At 39.6% G+C, this 20990-nt stretch overlaps 1 protein-coding gene across 1 annotated transcript in view; it reads right to left on the reverse strand.

Annotated features, from left to right (window-relative positions):
- Positions 1-20990, reverse strand: part of EGFL6 (EGF like domain multiple 6) — a 53377-nt gene that overhangs the window by 1801 nt on the left and 30586 nt on the right. Inside the window, exons 6-11 of the mRNA XM_042460609.1 lie at positions 18582-18716; positions 15941-16063; positions 12155-12499; positions 4695-4766; positions 2988-3074; positions 1373-1638 (exon numbers count right to left, since the gene is read on the reverse strand). Of these exons, the coding sequence (XP_042316543.1) occupies positions 1373-1638; positions 2988-3074; positions 4695-4766; positions 12155-12499; positions 15941-16063; positions 18582-18716 (1028 nt within the window). The remainder of the gene's footprint in view (positions 1-1372; positions 1639-2987; positions 3075-4694; positions 4767-12154; positions 12500-15940; positions 16064-18581; positions 18717-20990) is intronic.

Here is a 20990-nt window from a genome sequence, read left to right on the forward strand (position 1 = left end):
CCATGTTTTCACAGCCTGCTCTGCTTGTTCCACTATCTAGATGTATTTCAGTGATGCAATCTGTGACAGAACTGTGAATACAAAACAGATGATAGCCCTTAAAGTTATAGGCCCAAGAATCTTTCATACCTTTCTGCCCTTTCACAGCCTCGGGACCTAAGACCCCAATTGCAAAATGCACAAAAGGAGAATGGGATTACAGTACCCTTTTTTGGATGATATCTCCCAGAATCCCCCAAGCAGCATCACTTCTAGCCTTACTGACTGAGCTAGTCTTGAAACTGTAGTGCACATATAACTTTCACTTAAGGCATGAATCAGACTACTTAAAATATCCTGAATTGTCAAGAAGACCTATGCTTGAAACTTTGAAATGATAATGCAATCAATCAAAAGGGATGGAGCAAAACTAATTTTGTTTCCATTTTAATGCAGACTAACCTAATTTACTGTACATGAACCAATACAGGAAAAACTGAAACACAGCCAAATTATGTGATGCAGTTGTCCAGTCAAAAAATTCATATATTAGTGGATGTGCAGGTATCAAAAAAATTGCATGTGCAGAAATGCAGTTATTAGTGCAGGCAATACATGAAAATGTATTAGAGGAAAATGTTCACAAAAAGAACCTTATATATTAGGGAAAACTATAGTGTATAAAATTTCTATATTAGGAGAAATATGCATAACAACATATATGAAATTTCATGACTTTTTAAATGGATTGATGGGACACGCACAAAAACCCCTTCAGGTTGAAAAATAAGAAACAGAATGATGTTGAAATTGACAGATTGTCTATCCTGAGTCAGGTCCACAATACAGGAATATCTGCTAGCTCTGATTATGGCCAAATCCTGTTTAACACTGGCAGTATGTTAAGTTTTGCCAGCATACTTACATGCAAGTCCAAGAGGATGATGACTGCCTGAACAGAACAGGCAATGGTATCATCAGTTCCTTTTTTGATTGGGGGTGCGAATTTCTATCTGTTGCCATCTAGCAACTATTGCTAAGCCTGGAGAAAATCACTGCAGAAGGAGGTACAAGATATCTCCTTGCACAGTGCTCAGGAAAACGTTCCTTGCACAATGCTCCGTTATGCTAATGCATGTGAGCCAGATGAGTCCAGCTACTAAGTCCATTTAGTCCAGTACTGTCATCCTCACAGTGGCAAAACAAAAGTCTCCAAGAAGCCCACAAAGTGGGCTTGAAGGCAACAGCAATGTCCTGTTTGGAATGATATACAGTACAATCTATGAACCTAGAGGTAACTACCAAGCTTACTACTAAGCCACTAAGGAAAAGGCAGAATAAAAGAGAGTTAGTAATCCTGGACATTACTTTTGGCATTTAGCTTTTAACTTACATTCATAGTTTCTTCAGCTCCTGCAGATATTTCAATTTGTCCAGTTTTCCACTGTTCATTGTTCCCCATGCTTTGCTCCCAGGAAGGGTCACTACTGATGTCATTGAGGATTACTCGTAGTTTCCCTACCCTTTCTCCTGCAAGCCGGTAACTAAAAATTAAACAATAAATGCTTTTTGGCTCAAGGCCAACGAGAAGAAGTTTCAAACGACCAACATCCTCCTTGTGACTTATAAAGGCTGGAACTGTCATGTAATATCCATCACCTAGAAGAAATACACAGGAATATAGAAAGCAAGAAGTAGAATGTTAGGGTTTTTTTTCTTCCTGACTATGATGGCTACTTACCATAGTTTGCTTCATAGGTAACTATGATGTAGAAAGCCATGGATTATAGGCCTGAGAACAGATACTCTATTCTTGTGCTCCTTCTTCTTCCTTAATACACATCCTCTGCTGTTTTTTAAGCCACACTTTTATCTGAACTGGGAAGCGGCTACTTAATTTCTGATTACAGGATGTCAGACCAGCATCAAACAGTTTTTAATGTCCTGGTTTGTCATTCAAGATTAAACCATTTCCCCCCGGTTCAGAAATAAATGAGAAAGAAATCCTGGAAGTTTTACATTACGTCAGCACATCTCAAGCTAGCTGGTATGGAGAACCAGCATTGTGGGAGAGGGGCAATGTGTCAGGGTCTGTCACCATATTTATGTCTGCTGGCTACAGTTGCTCTTTTCCTTTCTTGGAAACTTGCCAATACCTCAGTGACTAGCATCAGACCAACACTTTGAGTAGTTCTGCATTACACTGCACACAAAAGGAAGGTACCAGCTCTCATTCTTGGTCCACCAAACCATCATTTATGAGACTGACGTTGTTGTGTCTAAACTGCCTCACTGTCTTATATCTACACTAGTCCATGGTTGATCACATTGCATATGGCCTTGATAACAAGCCCATATGAGGGGAGAGGGAGCCCAACAGATCCAAGTGTTGAGATAAGCATTACACATATAACTGTAGAATCATAGAGTTGGAAGAGATCATAAGGGCCATCCAGTGTAACCCCCCTGCCACGCAGGATCTCACAATCAAAACACTCCCAGAAAAACCTCTGAAGAAAGAGACTTAGCCATACTCCAAGGAAGCATCGACCTTACTCCAAAGGGACTGCCCAATAGCTCTTATTTGCAGGAAGTCCTCCGTAATGTTTAGATGTAGTTTCCTGTAGTTTGAATTAATTGTTGTGTCCTGTTCTCTGAAGCAGCAGAAAACAACTTTGCTCCATCCTCAATAAGACATCTCTTCAAATATTTAAACATGGATATTGTGTCACCCCTTAATCTTCTCTTCTCCAGGCTAAACATACCGAGCTCCCTAAGTCGTTCCTCAGAGGGCATGGTTTCCAGACCATTTTAATAACCCTCCTGTGGACACATTCCAGCTTGTCTGCTCTAAATAAGATTCAATGAAGTGCAAAGGACTGAAGTAATTTAGAAAAATCAGTAATCCCCAACCTTTCCTCTGGAAGCAGAAGCAGCCATTCCCCTCTTGCCCCAACCCTTCCTGGTCATGCACAGGGCTCTCTGGAATCAGGCCATACTCAGATTACCATTCTCATGGTCCACAAGACTCCAGTCAAAGTCATCATTTGTATCTTGCTGCCAAGCGCAAGACCCTCGGCCAAAGCTGCAGTCCACTGAAATGAGATCCAGGAACATACAAAAAGAAAACACAAAATGCTGTATTCCATACAATGTCAGAATGATGTACTTTTAAACTAAAACCATTGACTGGAAGACTGTATATTGTCTAACTGCTCCAAATGTAGCTGATGTTCCTAAACATACAGGTTGTCACAGGCAGTAATTCAGAGGATGAAAAGTTACTTTAAAAAGGTAATTAGTTACCCTTACAGTGCCACACCTGCGCAGTTAGTTATTACATTTAAGAGCTTTAAAAGTAGTATTTCTCATTTCTTAATAGTCATGAAAAGCTACTTTCAAAAAGCTGAATGCTACAAAGTTTTACTCTGTGGTACAAAACACACTCTATTTCTACTTACCTTGTACTTGTTTCAGCACCTGGAACAGAGTACAAGGCAGTGGCATGGAGCACTGCATGAGCCAGCACTAAAACTATGCGATATTCCTCCTCCTCTGTTGTTGTTGTGTGGTTTCAGGTCGATCTGATTTATGGCAATCCTAAGGCGAACCTATCATGGGGATTTCTAAGGCTGAGAGTTGTGAGAAGCTCAAGGTCACTCAGTGAGTTTCCATGGCTGAGTAGGGAACTGAACCCTGGTCTCCAACACTTAAGCCACTATGTCACACTGGCTCTCCTCTACCATTTAGTAAGACTACAACGCTGAAACTATAAACATTACTAAAACATCAGACTCAAAAGAAGAGATTCTTCATTGAGTCACTATCAAAAGTAAAAGTTAGGGCCGAAACAGACAGCTGTAATGGGGCGGCTTAACGCCGTCCCTTTGATCATGGGGTTAGGGCTGCACATGTCATACCCGCCACTTGACATGTTTCCAGTACAAAAAAAGTGGCAGAAAGCCACTCCTTTTTGCACCGGGAAAAAGTCGTCTTTGCTGCCATGACAGTAGCTTGTCGGTGTTTCTGAGGCGTTTGTAAACACCATGCCACAGAAATGTTGTGATGCCGCCTGCTATGTACTTAGTGACACAAGCTTGGGGGCAGTGGCAGGGAGTGCACCGTGTGTATGCCACGCTCCCACAGCACCCCGAAGCCAACTTTTTTTGCTGGTTTGTTTTGGCCCTTAGTTAGTTACTTAGGCCTGATACAAACTGGCACCTTGTGGCACCCTCGGGCCAAAACTAGACCTTGGGAGAGCGCAGCAACCGCACGCTCCCGAGCCCTAGTTTGTGTGGATGGTGCCATTGTTACACAGTGCCATCCACAAAGCACGCGTATCAATGACGTCACCAAACTGTGTGGCGCATGCATGACATCACCACGATGCAGACGTCAGGGCAGACATGGCGCCTTGGTGGTGTCGTGGCAAGGAACTCCATTTCAGAGTTCCTTTTTCCTACGGATCGTTGTTGCGGCTGTACAGATCCTCTGGCCATCCCTTTCTTCTCATCTGTACTGGGCCTTAGTTAGTTAAGATAATAAATTGCAACCAGTTATTTCTAAATGATTTTTTTTGCACATTCTGCTGCTACTTAACTAGTTTCGTTAGATTCTGTAAGACAGATCTCTCAAAATTCAAATTCATTGGGGTTGCCATAAGAAGATTCAAAAATTAGATGAAAAGCTACTGTCATAATTTAAAATTTACTCACCTTCTAGCTCTGCTTTTGGGGTTGGAATTTTCCTTTGTGCTGGGAGAGGACCAAAGGCAGCTGCTTCTTTGGCTAATTCATTTTTAAAAATACAGTATTAGTTCACTCCCCTGCAAAAACCAAGCTAAATTATCTTTTGAAAAAATTGCAAAAAGTCACATTATTAAGATTTCACAATGTAAAAAATTATGATGGTACACATGCTTACCAGCTGGGAGAATAACTGCTTTAATATACACAACCATTTTAAAAAATACTCATCCAAAAGTAAAACATGGATAAGTTAATTCCATACAACACTCATTATTAGTGGAAATACGTAAAGCAAAACATGAAGAGGCTCTATATGGGAATACAGCACCAAAACATAATCCATTTTTTATGTTGTAATCAGATGCTTGTTACAGTAATATTTGAGATAATGCAGATTATCTTCACACGGGGTAAAGGATGGATCGCTCCAGTCCTTATTCCATCCTTATGGAGCTATCTCATGAAGATTATCAAATAATGTCTGTCCTTATCCCATCCTTCAGTCGTCCTTATTGCATTATTGCAATAAGATTATCCAATGACGTCACACTTATCCTGTCCTTCTCTCGTCACTGAAGTGGTATGGCCCCGTCACTGTGTATTAACGGAAACTCCTGTTAATACAATGACGGGGCCACTGATGGGAGAAGGATAGGATAAGCATTGACATGATAAGGATGGGGTAAGGATGGGAGTGATCCCTCTTTAACCTGTGTGATAATCTCTTATGGTTAGAGGATGTGTTTTGTAGGACAAACTAAAAAGCGTCATATTATGCTCCAGTAAAGAAGTACTTGGGAGGAAGGGATATCCCTCCATGAACAACCTCAGATTGCATCAGCAAAATGAGGGCTAACTGAAGGCTCACTTGAGCTTGGCTGTATCTTCACAAATGTCCTGAGCTGCTGTTCCATATTTCTATATATTTGCATATTGCCTTTACATTTTTGTTTACTTTACAAGGTTGGCAATAGGCTCTAGAATTTTTAAGATAGAGAAATTATACATTAATAAGCTGTTCAAACAGCTGCCTGCTATGCAGCACACCGAGTTGTTGTTGCTGTTATTGTTGTGTGCCTTGAAGTCATTTCCATCTTATGGAAACCCTAAGGCAAACCTCTCATAGGGTTTTCTTGGCAAGATTTGTTCAGAGGTTTGCCATTGCCTTCCCCTGAGGCTGAGAGCATGTGATTTGCCCAAGTTCACCCAATGGATTTCATGTTTAAGCTGGGAATCGAGCCCTGGTCTCCAGAGCTGCAGTTGACCACTGAAATCACTTCACCACACTAGTTCTCATGGCACACAGAGCCACATCCAGCCACATCCATTATTGTCCACTGCCAACTATTCATCCCTCAGCTTGGGCTGTGAGAAGTGGGTAGGATCCAGGGATAGACTTCCATTGGAGAATCAGCAGAATCTAAAGGAATAATGGTGGACTATCCCTCTTCCACCCATACACCCCACCACCCAAATGCTTTAGAAACCCTTTGCAGTTGGATGACTGTTCTGGAAGCTGCAGAGGAGCAGTGAATTAGGCTAGTGATCTTCATAAGGATCATAAGAGTTGGGGGAGGGCTTTAACCTTAACCCCCCAGTGGTTCCAGTGTAGTTAAGATTGTACCGCGCACTCTCTCTCATTCTCTTTGTGTATTTTTGAGAGAGGGAACAGCACTATTAATAATTTTTCTGGTTCTATTACTGGGATGTTTTTGAATCTGATGGCCAATTTACACAGAAAGCTATGGTTTCCATATACACCCTTTAAGCTTGCTTCTGTGTTCTAGGCCATACCCTATATGGAAGGCATACCACAAAAAACCATTATATTCTATTAGTATAGCTACCAGGGATAGATATCTACCCATATAATTAAGTATATGCAATCGCATTCTAGTTCACAAACTAGTCTTCCATGTGACACCATATGAATATGTCCAGCTCCAGCATGGAAGACAGGTCTCCCCAAGGGAGATACAATTGAAGGCAGATCTGCATGGAGCTGCATAGAGTAAAATATTTTAATTATACCCTAGATTATTGAAGCCCAGTTTATATTTTCTTTCTTATTATTTAATTCATTACATTTCCAACCTTCTCAGAGTTGCTTACGAGTAGCTCCTTCATCCAGGTAATACTCAGCACCCTAGTTACATTCAATGGTTGAACTGCACACTGCACCTCCAGAGCACTGCCTGGATTATTAACCATCACACACACAGATCTGCCAAACTGATGGTTTAGTAATACGTATAGCTAATCTATGGTGTGATTCAACACACCAAACCATACCCATATAAAAATGTGTTACAGTTCATAAAAGTAATTTGGTACATAAGGATGTAACCGTCAAGGCTCTTTGGAGACCAGATGTGAAACTTCTGACAGATGTTGCTAAAAAAATTCCACAAATTTCATAACCCCCTGCTTTAACCTTCCTACCACAATGAAGAGACATACACATGTACAAAGCCAAAAAAAAGACCCTCAAGGCAGTTAAGATGTTTAATGGAATATAGGAAAGATGATCCAGGAAATACTATACATAATGTATAGCCAAGAGCTTGTCTTCACTAGTACTACGACAGGATTCAAATTACCAAGTCAGTGGTTTAAATCACTTACACTCCTGTTTCTTGAATCAGAAGCAGTTACACAAAGGGCCTGTTACAGACAGGCCAAAATAAAGCTGCTTCGAGTCACTTTGGAGGTATGGTATTTCAATGATGCGTGCGTCCTAAGAGTCCAAAAGCCACACCAAAGCCACGCTCCTGTCCTAAGGACTGGAGTGCAGCTTTGGTGTGGCTTTTGGACCCTTAGGACTCATGCATCATTGAAATACCATACCTCCAAAGTGACTCGAAGCAGCTTTATTTTGGCCTGTCTGTAACAGGCCAAAGGAGATGCGTATAAGCCTTTTTAAAATAGCTTACTGAATACTGTATATCTACAGGCATTGACAGGAAATGAACTATGACTACAAATGGAACAGTACTAAATGTGAGATACTGAAGAGGGTTATGGGGAGGATGGCTGGACAGAAAGGGTTAAAACTGAAGGCAACAGGGTGGAATAATTCATTTACTGAATTACTGGGGAACATGATGGTGAAATTATCTATTGGCAGTATTTCCTATCTAAATTTGGTCTTGTCTCCATTATCAAACTGACATGTCCAGTCCTGATTGGCTACAGATAAAACTAAAAATTAACTTGGTAAAAATAGAAACAAAAACAAAAAAGTCCAGCCCTTGGGGTATTTCCAGATGGAAGACTCCTAACACTAGCAATCAAAAGACATAATAAGCAGGGATGTAGTTGAGACAATAGTGGGTAAGAGACAAAAAAAATGGGAGAGGCACAGAAAGATTTCTATAAAAGAGATTTCTGGGGGAAAGATAGTGATACATAAAAGAAAAATGGGCATAGGGCACAAAAAATAAACCCCAATGTTTGCATTTAATTAGGAGCTATTGGGAAGATGAGTGAAGATAAGTGCAGCTGTCTACACCAGACTAAATGAAGCATGTTGATCATGTGGATCTATCATGGATAGGACAGCAAATCTGTTTTAGATTTTACTACCACCACTCTCTTAGGTGGTTTGAATCAATTGGTGTGAGTCAATTGGCACCAGCAGAGCTCTCATTCATCTTTGAGCAACTGCAGGAGGAGTGGTAGTAAAATCCCATCTGGATTTGCCACCTCTACTCCCTGACAGTAGATCCATCAGCTTGATATGGAAGAAGTTCTTCCTTGCAATGGAAGAAGTGATGGGGAAACACAGAGTTACAAGTGAAGACAAGCCTGGTTTAGAATCCTGGCTTGCAGGTAAACTATACCAACAAGTTTGTTAAAAAATGGAAACACATGGCAGTGGGGAGTATAGACAAAGAGGAAGCATGTGAGGCTTAGTTTTGTGTACAGTACATAAAACCATGGTATGGTATTATATTTGACCACAACATAATTAAGTTGCATGATTCCTATCGAAGCCAATGAAGATTTAATGCATGAGGCCCTCCAGATGTTGTTGGAAAGCAACTCCCAGCAATTGTATCCAACATAGACAAAGGTGAGGAATGTTGGGAACTTCAGCCCAACAGCAACTAGAAGGCCATACGATCTTGTTGTTGTTGCTGCTGTTGTGTGCCTTCAATTCATGTCTGACTTATGGCAACCCTAAGGTGACCCCTTCATGGGGTTTTCTTGGCAAGATCTGTTCAGAGAATGTTTGACACTGCCTTCTCCTGAGGCTGAGGGCACGTCTTCATGCAATATAGTAAACAATGAACATAATCCAGAGAACTACAGAGTTAGTTGTATGCCAATGTTAGTATGGACTTGCTCTTCACAAAAAAACAGTCTTGCCCTCCTATATCTGCAATGTCTCATGACAACCTGCTTTTAAAACACAGTGAAATTCTCAACACAGTTTGTGATACAGCATCTGAAATGTGCAAAGTTCAAAGAAAAAAAATGTGGCAGTGCTCAAGTCTTGGGTTGTGCCTAAAGTATTTTTCTTGAGTTTGGAACCTGTCAAGTATCAAGAGTCAGCAGCATTTATAAATATGCAGGATGTATCTAGGGGAAGTCAGAAATGAGCTTTACTGAAACAGCACAGTTCTGATGAATTGTGTTTCTGAACCTTGTAGTCATTATAAATCACCAAATTGTGGCAATTTGTTTTCTGCTTTGAGTGCTTTCTTCAGCTTTATTTCTGTAGGTTCTTGGCATCAGCTGAAGAAGGGGCCATTTTGGCGAGACATCTGAGAGGCCATATGGTTGGGACAACAAACAACCCAGAATAAATCATTAGGGCAACATCTGGAAGAGCTTTGGTCAAATTACTTTGTAATACTCTGATATCTGGACAGGTAAATAAATATAAATTAAACCTTTGAATAGGACAAAGAAATGATAAAATGGTATTTCAGCATATGATATCCAGACCACGGAGCTCACACAGGAAAAAAAGATCCCATCAAAGCCATTAATAATGAATGGGATTAATGCTCATGCTAGTTTTAACTTATGGAAAAACCACAATGTCATGAAGAGGGAAGGTGTGCACATGCGCAGACACGAGTGCTAAGACAGACGGAAAGAAACAGTTTGAACTATGAACAATGAATAGCTGATTCTTTGCCAACCAAGGTTCATGTACATAAATAAAATAGTAACTTCACCTTTTAAAGAGTTAGGTTGCATTGCTAATGTGCCCACATGGTAACTTCTCACAGTCATGGATTTAGTATTTACTCTAACCTACTAGTCTTAGCCTGCTGTACTGCATTGTGGGGATAGTTGTGTAAGATCTCCCTGTGTCCAGACTGGAAGACAATATGGACTTTGGTTGTCTCATCCCATCCTGAGATGTTCTGTACAGGGGGAACCTCAGGGGCCCATTTACAGTCTCAATTATATTTTTACCACCAAGTGTTGTTTTAAAGCTTTGCATACTCTTTTTAAGCCATCACTGGTAGTAATCTCTTTCACTTTGTTTTGTTGAATATCCTCAGCCTGTAATATCCCCAATATCTGTGATTTCCATTTGATGCTATTTCTACCAAGCAGCCTTATTCTTTCTTATGAAGCAATTTTACAACTGTTTGATATTGACTGTGTAGTGTGTTATCCAAAAAGGTGGTGGTGGGGAACAATTGTGTCAGTGTATCCTTAAATGTTGGGGGAGTAGCTTAGCTCAAAGGAGGCCTATGAGAGGTGGGTAACTGAGGGGATTGTTTCGCCTGTGAATACCAGTAGTTTGAGCATTGGACTATGACTCTGGCAATGAGGCTTCAGTTTCCTACTCAGCCAGGAAACCCACTGGGTGACCCTGGGCAAATCACATGCTTTCAGCCTCAGAGAAAGGCAATGGCATGCCTCCTCTGAACAAATTTTGCTCCCCCCCCCAAAAAAAAAACCCCAAACAGGATAGGTTTGCCTTAGCGTTGCCGTAAGTCAGAAATGACCTGAAGGCACACAATAACAACAACAACAAACTAACTGTGGGTGTGGGAGGACTCCAAATCTATCGAATACAGAAGGTTTTATTATGCAAGAGTGCAACCAAAAACACAACTGCAATTCAATCAAAAACGGCATACAAGGCTATCAGTGGCATGGGATATTAGATAGCAGAGGTTTAGGATTGTAGGCTGAGTCGACCCAGAGCTCCTGACTGGTAGTGATCTCACAATCTTGTGCATTGTGAGTGAGTGGCTGCAGTACAGGTATTTAACCACTGCACCACCAGGGCTCATTGGTAAGAAGACCATGGAGAATCTACACAAATTTAGGCTAGACAATGAGGAAATAGAAATTGTAAAAGAATTCTCATACCTGCGATCAAACCTTTACAGGAACAGGGACTGCAGCCAGGAAATCAGAAGAAGATTAAGAGTGGGGAGGGTGGCTATGAAAGAACTAGAAAAGATCCTAAAATGCAAAGATATACAACTGAGCACAAAAGTTAGAATTGTAGAAGCCACGGTTTTCCCTATTACCATGTATGGACGAGAGAGCTGGACAGTTAAGAAAGAAGATAGGAGGAAAGTCAATTCTTTTGAGATGTGTTGCTGGGGAAGAGTCAAAAAGACAAACAGTTGGATCGTAAAACAAATCAAGCATGAACTCTCCATGTAAGCCAAAATGACAAAACCTAGGCTGTTGTATTTTGGATATATCATAAGAAGAAAGAGGACTCATTAGAAAAAATAATAATGTTGGAAAAGGTGGAGGGAAGTAGAAAGAGAGGAAAGCCGTATGCTAGGTGGATAGGCTCTATTAAGGAGGCCACAGCTATGAATTTACAGGAACTAAGCAGAACAGTGGAGGACAGGGAGTCTTGGAGGTGTATTGTCCATAGGGTCAATATGGTGTGAGATTGAGGGCAGTTAACAACAACAAATGACCTATTTGTATGGGACCCCCACCCCCACCACCCCGCATCATATAATAAATGAGGACTTTTATGGCACATTTGGTCTGTTTTTTAGCCTGGTCATTGAGATTTGGTTCCAGAGCACCCCTGGGCTACCAAACCTCAATGACCAGACTAAAAAAACAGGCTAAATGTGCCACAAAAGCCCTAATTTATTATATGATACTCAAGTCCCACTACATATAATCGTGTAGTAAAATGGCATCCCTTATATAAAATGGTGAACTACTCAAAGTCTGCCTTTTGGGGAAAAATATTTTCAAGCCATGGTTGAATGAATCTGTAGATGCAGAATCTGTGGATACAGAGGACTCACTATATTCATGGCCGTCATCATCATCATCTCTCTTAATAGATGCTCACTTAATATATCCCTGCAAAATCCTTTGCCATCAACACAACGCAACACAAACACACACATTTAAAACTTCTTTTCAAAACTCTTAGGCACTTGTAAATAAAACTAAAAGCTCAAACTTACAAAATACGTCTCCTCGGAGTTTCTTCTCATGGCCAACCTGATTTTCAAGATGGTCACTTTCTCCTTCTTCTTCCTCAGCTCCTTTCTTGTTGATTTTTCCATCTCTTACAACATCTTCACTGCTTTCACCCTGATCAGTAAAGTCATCCTCTGTGTACACACTTTCTTCGTAGTCTAGTGGTCTTACATGTGTTTTAGAAGGTGGAGTCACAAGAGGTTCTGAGATGGCATTTTTCATGTCTTCATGTTTTTTCACATTGTTCTTGTGCATAAGAAGCTTTTTGAGTTTCTCTTTGGCAACTCCAGAGAGTCTAGGAAACTCTTTCACAGAATTTTCATGAATAACTTGAGAGGTGGTGGGGAAATACAATGAAAAAACACAATATGTCCAATGTAGCTTATTCCTTAAAAATTTCAGTATTTCCCATACATTGAAAATTCAACTAGTAATGTTTTGAAAAATATAAGAGAAACACAGTGATTTATTTTCTACATAAAGTCATCTCAGTGTAGATCAGACATAAGGAACTTCAGACCCTGGGGCCAATTCCAGCTCATTTAGAATCTGAGGGCCAAGCTCCCTTGAAAATGATACTTTTGTTCATTGGTTTCCCAAATTTTGTTCCCCCTTCTAAAAAGGATGAAATGCCTCTCCTAAGGCTTAATTGTTGTCAGTAAGAAGTTTAAGCCAAAAATTGCCGGGGGGGGGGTGGGGTGGGGTGGGTGGGGGTGTTCCATCTTTTTTTGCTTCTAGCTTTACCCATCACTGGAATATATCTGCTGAGAACTCAAAAATTGAATTTGATTCTTGGGCTGAAAGAAGTTCCTTTCCTTTGGTGTAAAGTCAAGCTTTATACAGACTATAAGGCATGGATCAGTGAATGTTTTCTTCCCAATACAATTGAAAAGCTAATGACCTTTTCCTAGCCTAGCCTGAGACTGTCACTTTGGCAAAACTTGTCAGTCTATGGCTGAATTCAATCAATCAACATATACTGTACTGCCATTTGCTAGGCAGCAGAGGGATTGAACCAGACACAGACACAGGCAATGATAGATGGGGATCACTCCTAACCTTCCCCTATCAGACATCTACTGATTGTTGCTAGTGTGAAGGCGAAACAGCAGCCACTACATGCATTTCTATAGAGACATGTTTCCATTTGTGTCCCATTGAGGGTAGAAGCCACTTTGAGTCCCATGTTGGGAGAATGGTGGGACAGAAACCAGATAAATGCAAACATAAGACTTAGGAACAACTGTTGGCTATCAGGGATGAAGAAATCAGTCACTTGCTGGCCTTTCTTACTTTTGCACATGTTTACTCACAAATCAGCATACAGAAAATCACAGATTTTCTTTTTAATAAAAATCTGCATGACAATTTTCATTTTAAAATGTATTAAGAGTCGATTTTCCTCTCAAAATATATATTTCTGTATAAAATATAGAATATTCATTTTTGAGCTACAAAATGTGTCATGAAACTATTCAGAAAAGGGTGAAATGCACTGGATAGCCTTATATTCCCCTAGGTTTACTAGTTTAATAGGCCCAGATGATAAATCCACTTTAGTCCTAACTGGAGTAGTACGCCCACTGAAATACATTTCAATAGGGGTACTTTTTTTATGGACTAGCAATGAATTTAGCTTCAGGTCAGATTACACTGGAATTCACAAAGATTATATTCTTCAAATATCCTTATTAACTACCTTCACTTGTATTTCAGAAAAACACAACTAAACAATACAGTTTTGATTTTATGCGGCCTCTCTTTAAGAGGTTAAGACTGCAATCCTGTGGGAACTCTACATTGTGATTGTGTTCAGTTTTGTGAAGTTTGGGCAGCATGTTTTTAAGCACGCTTGAAGGAATATATACAAAGAAGAATTGCAGCTTCTTTTCGATGGACCACTTTTTAAAGATTAGTTTTGGCCAGAGATACCAACATGTCAAGCTGTTATTAATTGGGCACTTGCTGATCCTGTCCCCTGGAGGCTGGTGTTATAAAAGATGTATTGTAACGTAGCTGAAATGATTCACTGAAACTTTTATTCAAGGTACAGTGAGGAATTAACAGGAAGCCCCTAGTTCCCACCAAATTTCCTATCAACAATCATGGAACCAAACCCCCCAGTGTTATAATAGAGTCTGTAAAAGTTTCCAAGCCAAGGATGACTGCTCAGCAAACCAGAACATCTGCTTGCAGTTCCTGCTTTGAAGTCTGCCTATAGAAATGAATTATTCTTACTTCTCAACATCAGTGTTCTGGCTTTGGAAAACCAAAGGGCCATTAACATAGTGCACAGCTTGGGATGGAGGGAATTAGAGGCATTCATTCAGTACCTCCAAATTAACCCATGCCAGATTGAGGCAACACTAAGGATATTCCAATTCAGAACACTGAAACCAGCATTCAACCTGTTTGCAGTCCTACCCTACCAGAACCTGGAAAAAATATCCCAGAATCCACCAAAGGTTTAATCCAAAAACTATTCCCTGTTCCAATCACTAGCATCACCTTAAATCAATTATTTTCATCTTGGGATCTAGCAAGGTAAATCAATTTGACATGGTAAAAAATATTTGTTCCTCGGGCTAATGAGAAAACCATGTCTAGACTTAAAATGATAGAAAGATATGTGACAGTTGGTAGGACAGGGCAAGCATTCACATGTGTAATTTTAATCTCCCTTTAGGTGCTAAATATGTACTCATAGCATGTGCTGTTAAAAAGCTTAGTGCATACCGTAGTTTTCAGTTCAGTTGAAAGAAATGTCTACAACTTTGAGATAATTTTCTGTAAGAACCTGTCTCATGGTAGAAGGCTATTGATTCGTGGTCGTCACTAAAGATGTCAGGGCTAATCAGGCAGGTGCTCCATGATTAACAAGAGGCAAAGAAAGGGATGGGCAATTATACTGGATTTGGGGGACAGTTTTCTATCCCTGGAGGCCTTTTACAAAAATGCAAAAAACCAAAACAAAACAACCCTCCCCTAAAGTACATTTCTGCTTTTTTTTTTTTAAAAAAAAACAACAAACAAATTTTTTTTGTGTTAAATAATATGGGATGGGCTGTCAGGGAAGTAACCTGTTTCAAATATTAATTTCTATAAGAAATCAATGCACCCCTTTTACCTTTGACAGAAAAGTTACAGAAAAGTTGGCCAAAGGAGTCTGAAAGAATCAAGGGCCTCAAAACAATCTTTGGGGTCTCACTAAGGAAGAATATTTGAATATATATTTTTAAAAAGGATTAAAAACATGTTTTTTGTCAGTTGAGAAAACACGATGAGAAGAGTGCTGGACTGATAACAAGCTTTGAAGTTTGGAATTTACAGTTTGTGCAATTATAGCACTGTGGTTCCACTGCCATAGCAATATCCTGGGATTGTTACTTTGTGAGGCACCAGAGTGTTGTGGCTGAGGATTTAGAATCTCACTCCCTAAAAGAAAGACTATAAAGAATGATCACGCAGACTGAAAACTGTACTTTTAAATAGATTGCCTAGAAAGGTAATCCCTTTCTCAGCCTTCTATTACTTCACAGGCCTGAAAACTGTAAATCATGCAGCAGACTCGACTTTCATAAATGAAGTATCCGTATAAGTTTCTTGACAATTTCAGATCTACTTCAGAGCTCTGCTATGGTGCCACAATGAACCACAGTTCCCAGAATTCCATACCATTTAGCCATGGCAGTTAAAGTGGTGTTAAACTGGATTATTTTTGCACTACAAATGCAGCCTTAGCTAGCCAGGAGCTAATGATGTTTACTCACCAGAGCATTCAAATCCATTATCTCTGTAGCCTGGTTTGCATTTGCACTTGAAAGATCCCTGTGTATTGATGCATTCTGCATGGAAGTTACACGTGGATATGTTTGCTGTACATTCATTTACATCTATAAGGAAAGGGGATTGAGGGAAGACAGGGCAGCAAAGGAAACAAGAATTTTAAAATAAAATTTAAAAAATACATCCCTCTCTCTTTGTGATACAAAACCCTACACCTATTTAATTCTTGCCTGTCATGCAGGCACAAGTCAGAATGACAAAAGTTTGTGGCTAAAGATTGCATTTGTTGAGGAATATGAAACATGAGACAATCAAAAGTTAAAACACATGATTTTAGTGTAATTTAAACATTTGAATAAAGTGCCAACTATTTGTTTTCTTTTAATGCACAGTAGGCCCTCCATATCCATGGATTCTTTATCCACAGATTCAACTATCTTCAGTTTGAAATTTAAAAAAAAAAATCTAAATGCCACAAAGCAATGTCTGATTTTGCCATTTTATATAAGGGACATCATTTTACTATGCCATTGTATTTAATAGAATCTGAACATCCACAGATTTTGTTACCCAGGGGGGCCTTGAACCAAAGTTCAATGGATACCAAGGACCCACTGTACTTCAGTTTATGAAAAAAACAAAACAAAAAAACCATTAGCAGAGTTCTGCAGAATCAGGTGAAAAGCCTATGTAATCCAGCATTGTGTTCCTACAGTGGCCTCTGAATATTCCACAGGCAGCACATAAATGGAATACTACTGTCCCATTCATTTTCTCCAGCAACCTGTGTTCAGAATCACAACAGCTGCTGGAGGTAAAATACCAGAAAGACTAGGTCTCAAATTGAGATAGCCTTATCCTCCAACCAAAAATCAGTGCTCAAAAATCAGTATGCATTTGGTTAAAAGCTGGGGGTGGGCGGGCGCTATCTTCTAACAAGCTTTGAGCTTCTCTGTAGCTGAATACTTACTTCCCCTTGATATTCAACGCTGCACTATAGAGGTAAGCATGGACCTTCTGAAAGTAAACTCAGGTTGTCAGTGTCACCTGGACTGTATCCAAGATGTAACCAATGAGAAACAAGAAGGAAGTTGCAAGTTTTCAGAAGCAAAAACCAGTGATGTATTCAAGTATTTTACTCCAAGTCTCAAGTCTCCAACTCAGGTCTTAAACTGAGGGGTGGTACAGACAGGAAGAAAGGGATGGCCAAAGGCCATCCTTTTCTTCTCCAGATCCTTGCCATAGCATGTCTGCGGCAACAATCTGGCTCAAAAAGGAGCTCCAAAAGGGAGCTCCTTTTTGTGCCGTCATAAGGGCTGTGATGCAGCTCTTATGACAGCGCTTCCAGCTAGAGCTGTTTGGGCACTCTGATGCCCTTACGTCACGAGGCTGTGCCCCACGTGGATGGGGCCACAGCCTTATGACATAATGGTGCCGATGATAGGGCTCAGTAAATGTGGATGCTGAGCCACACTGAGCCCTTATATCACCACGTCAGTATGTACCAGCCCGGAGTCTCAAGTCCTTGCAAGATATTTTCAAATCAAGTCTCAGGTCTGAGAACCAACTTCAACAGAAAAAAAGGAGGTGGTGGTGGGGTGTTGAGGGGGAGGTGGATTTTAATAACTAGAAAAATCAGGAAGATGTGCCCAAAGTTAAGTAAAAATATGTCAAGTAAAAAAATTAAATTATCATAGGCAATTTATCAAGATTTTATTTTAGAAAAATGAGATCTACTCAGCAGCCTATCCCTGCTACACATCAGGTTTCTAAAGTTTTTCCTAAGATCATCAGCCAGCAAGACTTGCTCCCTTAATACAGGGCACATTTCTTGAAGGGGAGCAATGAACTGGAGTTAGAAGGATCTTTCTAAAGCTTTTAAAAAGCTTTAGAAGCCCCCCTCCCCAACATGCAGTGGGGACAGGCTGCTGAGTAGACCTCAACCCCTGCCTCAAGCCCATTACCTTTTCATTTGATATTTCTGGATCAAGTTAGGCCAAAATGCTGGTTGCTAAAAATATACAAGTTGTGAGTCGAGTCGAGTCTGTGTCACTTATTGCAGAGTCGAAAAAGGAAAAAGGAAAGGTAAAGGGGCTGATTTTGACATCTGCATTTGGTTACTGAGCTACATTTGAGGCCAAAGACATTCAAATTAGTATGTATTATGAATTGAGCTAGTTTCAGATACCAGATACTGAGGGATTCTGAGGAGAAGAAGCAAAAAAGAAATAAATTATAAAATATAAAATGTAGCTATCATTCAAAAGCAATGTTGGAGAATAGGGTTGACAGTCTGAAAACTGCGTAGAAGAGGGAATTTTAGCAAGGGTTGTGGCTGTGTAGAACAGGGAATTTTAGCAAGGGTTGCTTGACAAATAACCAGGTAACAAGCAGCACCTGCTGAAACCCCTCTTCAAATGTTAAAGGTACAGCAGCCCTCTCCAATATTTGTTTCTGCAGTATTGCGGTTTTTCATCATCATTCATTTATCATCAGGCTGTATACTCTAGTAGAGATCCAAAAATTATTAATAAGATCTAACAAACAAATATTAACAAAGATATATTTGAGGTTATGGAAAAAGAATATAAACACAAGTAAGCAAAACCAGGATCTAGTTCCTACCTATACAGTCGTATCGACCATTCACGTATTTCAGTTCATATCCAATCTGACACCTGCAGTAATAACTTCCAAATGTATTGACACATCTGCGGTTGAATGAGCAAATAGCTTTGCCAGTGGAGCACTCATCAATATCTAGGATATGAAAATGAAAATGAAGTGTGATGAGGCAAAGAAAAAAGTACCAGCAGTGATAGCTCACTGACCAGTTGTGGTGGTGGTGGGGTTCGATCTACTTGTTCCCTACTTGCTCAATGAACCACTTGGGGATATCAGGATGCTACAAAAGTGATGCCACAAGAAATAAATGGTTATTACTGTAAATAAAATATTGCCATGACAATTGCTGAAACAATATTGCCCATTCTAGTTGTGTAGATGACAAATCCATAATTGGAATTCAGCCTTGTATTCTGCCTATCTTGGTTATGGACCATTAATTTCTGTGGGAAGCTGGCCCAATGGATTATGGTTTTCTTCTCTCAGTTCTTTTGCTGTCCTTAACACTGCACCTTCACCAAACATTTTACAGTGCAATCTTTCAAGATATACATGCTCTTCTGAGTTAACCATAGCTAGAAATCAGAGTAGCCATGAAGATTGCAGTACATTTACCCCTTTCCCACCTTAGCTAATAGCCTGGCCAAAATAAACCCCACAGTATGTTCCAAATTCTGCCTTAGATGTAAGGCAGCAGTAACTATAAAATCTGACATCTTTTGTTCAACAGGCTGCTCTGAACTTATATGAAATCAGGCCAGTAAGTCAAGAATAATTTCCAGACAGTCAAATACTAGTTGAGGCACAGATGTCCACAATATCACTTATATAATATCCCTGAAAAAATATAACATTTTGGAATTGATATACATGATCTCAGCAGTGAGAATACTACTAGTGAAAAAATGGAAAGCAAAAGAAATCCTAACCATAGAAAAAGAAATCCCAGCTCAACCAATCTAAACTATAGATTGACTGATGGAACCAATGGACATGCAAGAACTAGATAAATTAACAAGCTGGCTAAACAGATGAATGACAAAGAAGGTAAAAGACGACTGGTCACCGATAATAGAACACTGCAAAAAGAAATACAAATGATGAACAAAAGAAGAAAGAATACAAATTAAATAACCATTTGGTCAAAAAAATGATAAAGGAAAAATGATAAAGAATACAAGTAACAAATTAGAGAGACTTTTGGAAAAATTCATATTTTTTAAACCAGAAGTCAAGGAGAATATATGAAAGATGATTTACAAACCAGATTAACTAAAGAAAGTACAAATTTAATATTAGATAGATAATAGAGTAAATGTTAAACAAATGTGGAAGAAAATAATTTAAGAATACTGCAATATCTTATATTTGATAGTGTGCATGTGTGTGTGTGTGCATATAAGTTTTATTCTTGGTATTTATAAAAATACAGATAAAAAATAAAACATGCCGACTAGGGCTACAAAAAGCAATTTTTTCAAGCTCTGTTTGGTACCCACACCATGGTCTGAAGGCACATAACCATGATTTAGCCTTATGAATGGTTCTAAAACTGTGTAAACATAACGTAACACAGGAGACAGTATTCTTATGCAGTCTGTCCCTAATGTGTTCCAAACCTACAATGATGCCATCAATAACATTTTTGTTTCAAAAAGAAAAGTGATTTCCAGTCACTTCTGTTTTTGGGGGGAGTGGTTGCATTGCTCATCTCTTATTTAATATTCACAGGCCTTTTCATACTGCAGTTATTGCACTATTATTCCACTTGAACTGTTAGAGCAACATCCTTTGGAATCCTGGGATTTGCAGTTTACCCAGAGAACACCTCTAGTGCCTCACCAAACTACAAATCCTATGATCCCATAGGATGCAGCCATGACAATTAAAGTGGAATCATAATGGCATAACGATCTAATGTGAAAGGGCTCCAAATCTTTATCTCCTAGCCACATGGATTGATTTCATTGATCAAATTACAGTGAAGCATTTTTTAAATGAAGCAAACTGCGAAACAGAACCACAGGAGTGTGTGAGGAACCTGCTTTCTAGATTCAACTGTGCTTTCTGCTTTCACATTATGAATAGAATATCATATGATTAACACTGGTGGCTGCAGGATTCTGGGAGCTGTAGTTTAAAAAAGTTTCCAAGTTCTGGACCTCATGAGACAGGCCAAAATAGAAGTTTCAATCAGCATTCCAACATATTTGGGAGGAAAGGAGTAACATTTCTTTTTTTGACACTTTCATAGTGTAACAGCTGGGCCAATAATTCATATGAGCCCACTGTGTGGTTCCCCAAAATATTCTGAGATTGCAAAATCCATGTACAGCTTGCTGTTGCAGCTGTGTGTCAAAAGCAACAGGCTCTCTCCATGGAGTTATGCTTCCAGCTTAATATGTTTAA

The sequence above is a fragment of the Sceloporus undulatus genome, chromosome 3 (genome assembly GCF_019175285.1).
Source record: "Sceloporus undulatus isolate JIND9_A2432 ecotype Alabama chromosome 3, SceUnd_v1.1, whole genome shotgun sequence".
Taxonomy (NCBI): Eukaryota; Metazoa; Chordata; class Lepidosauria; order Squamata; family Phrynosomatidae; genus Sceloporus; species Sceloporus undulatus.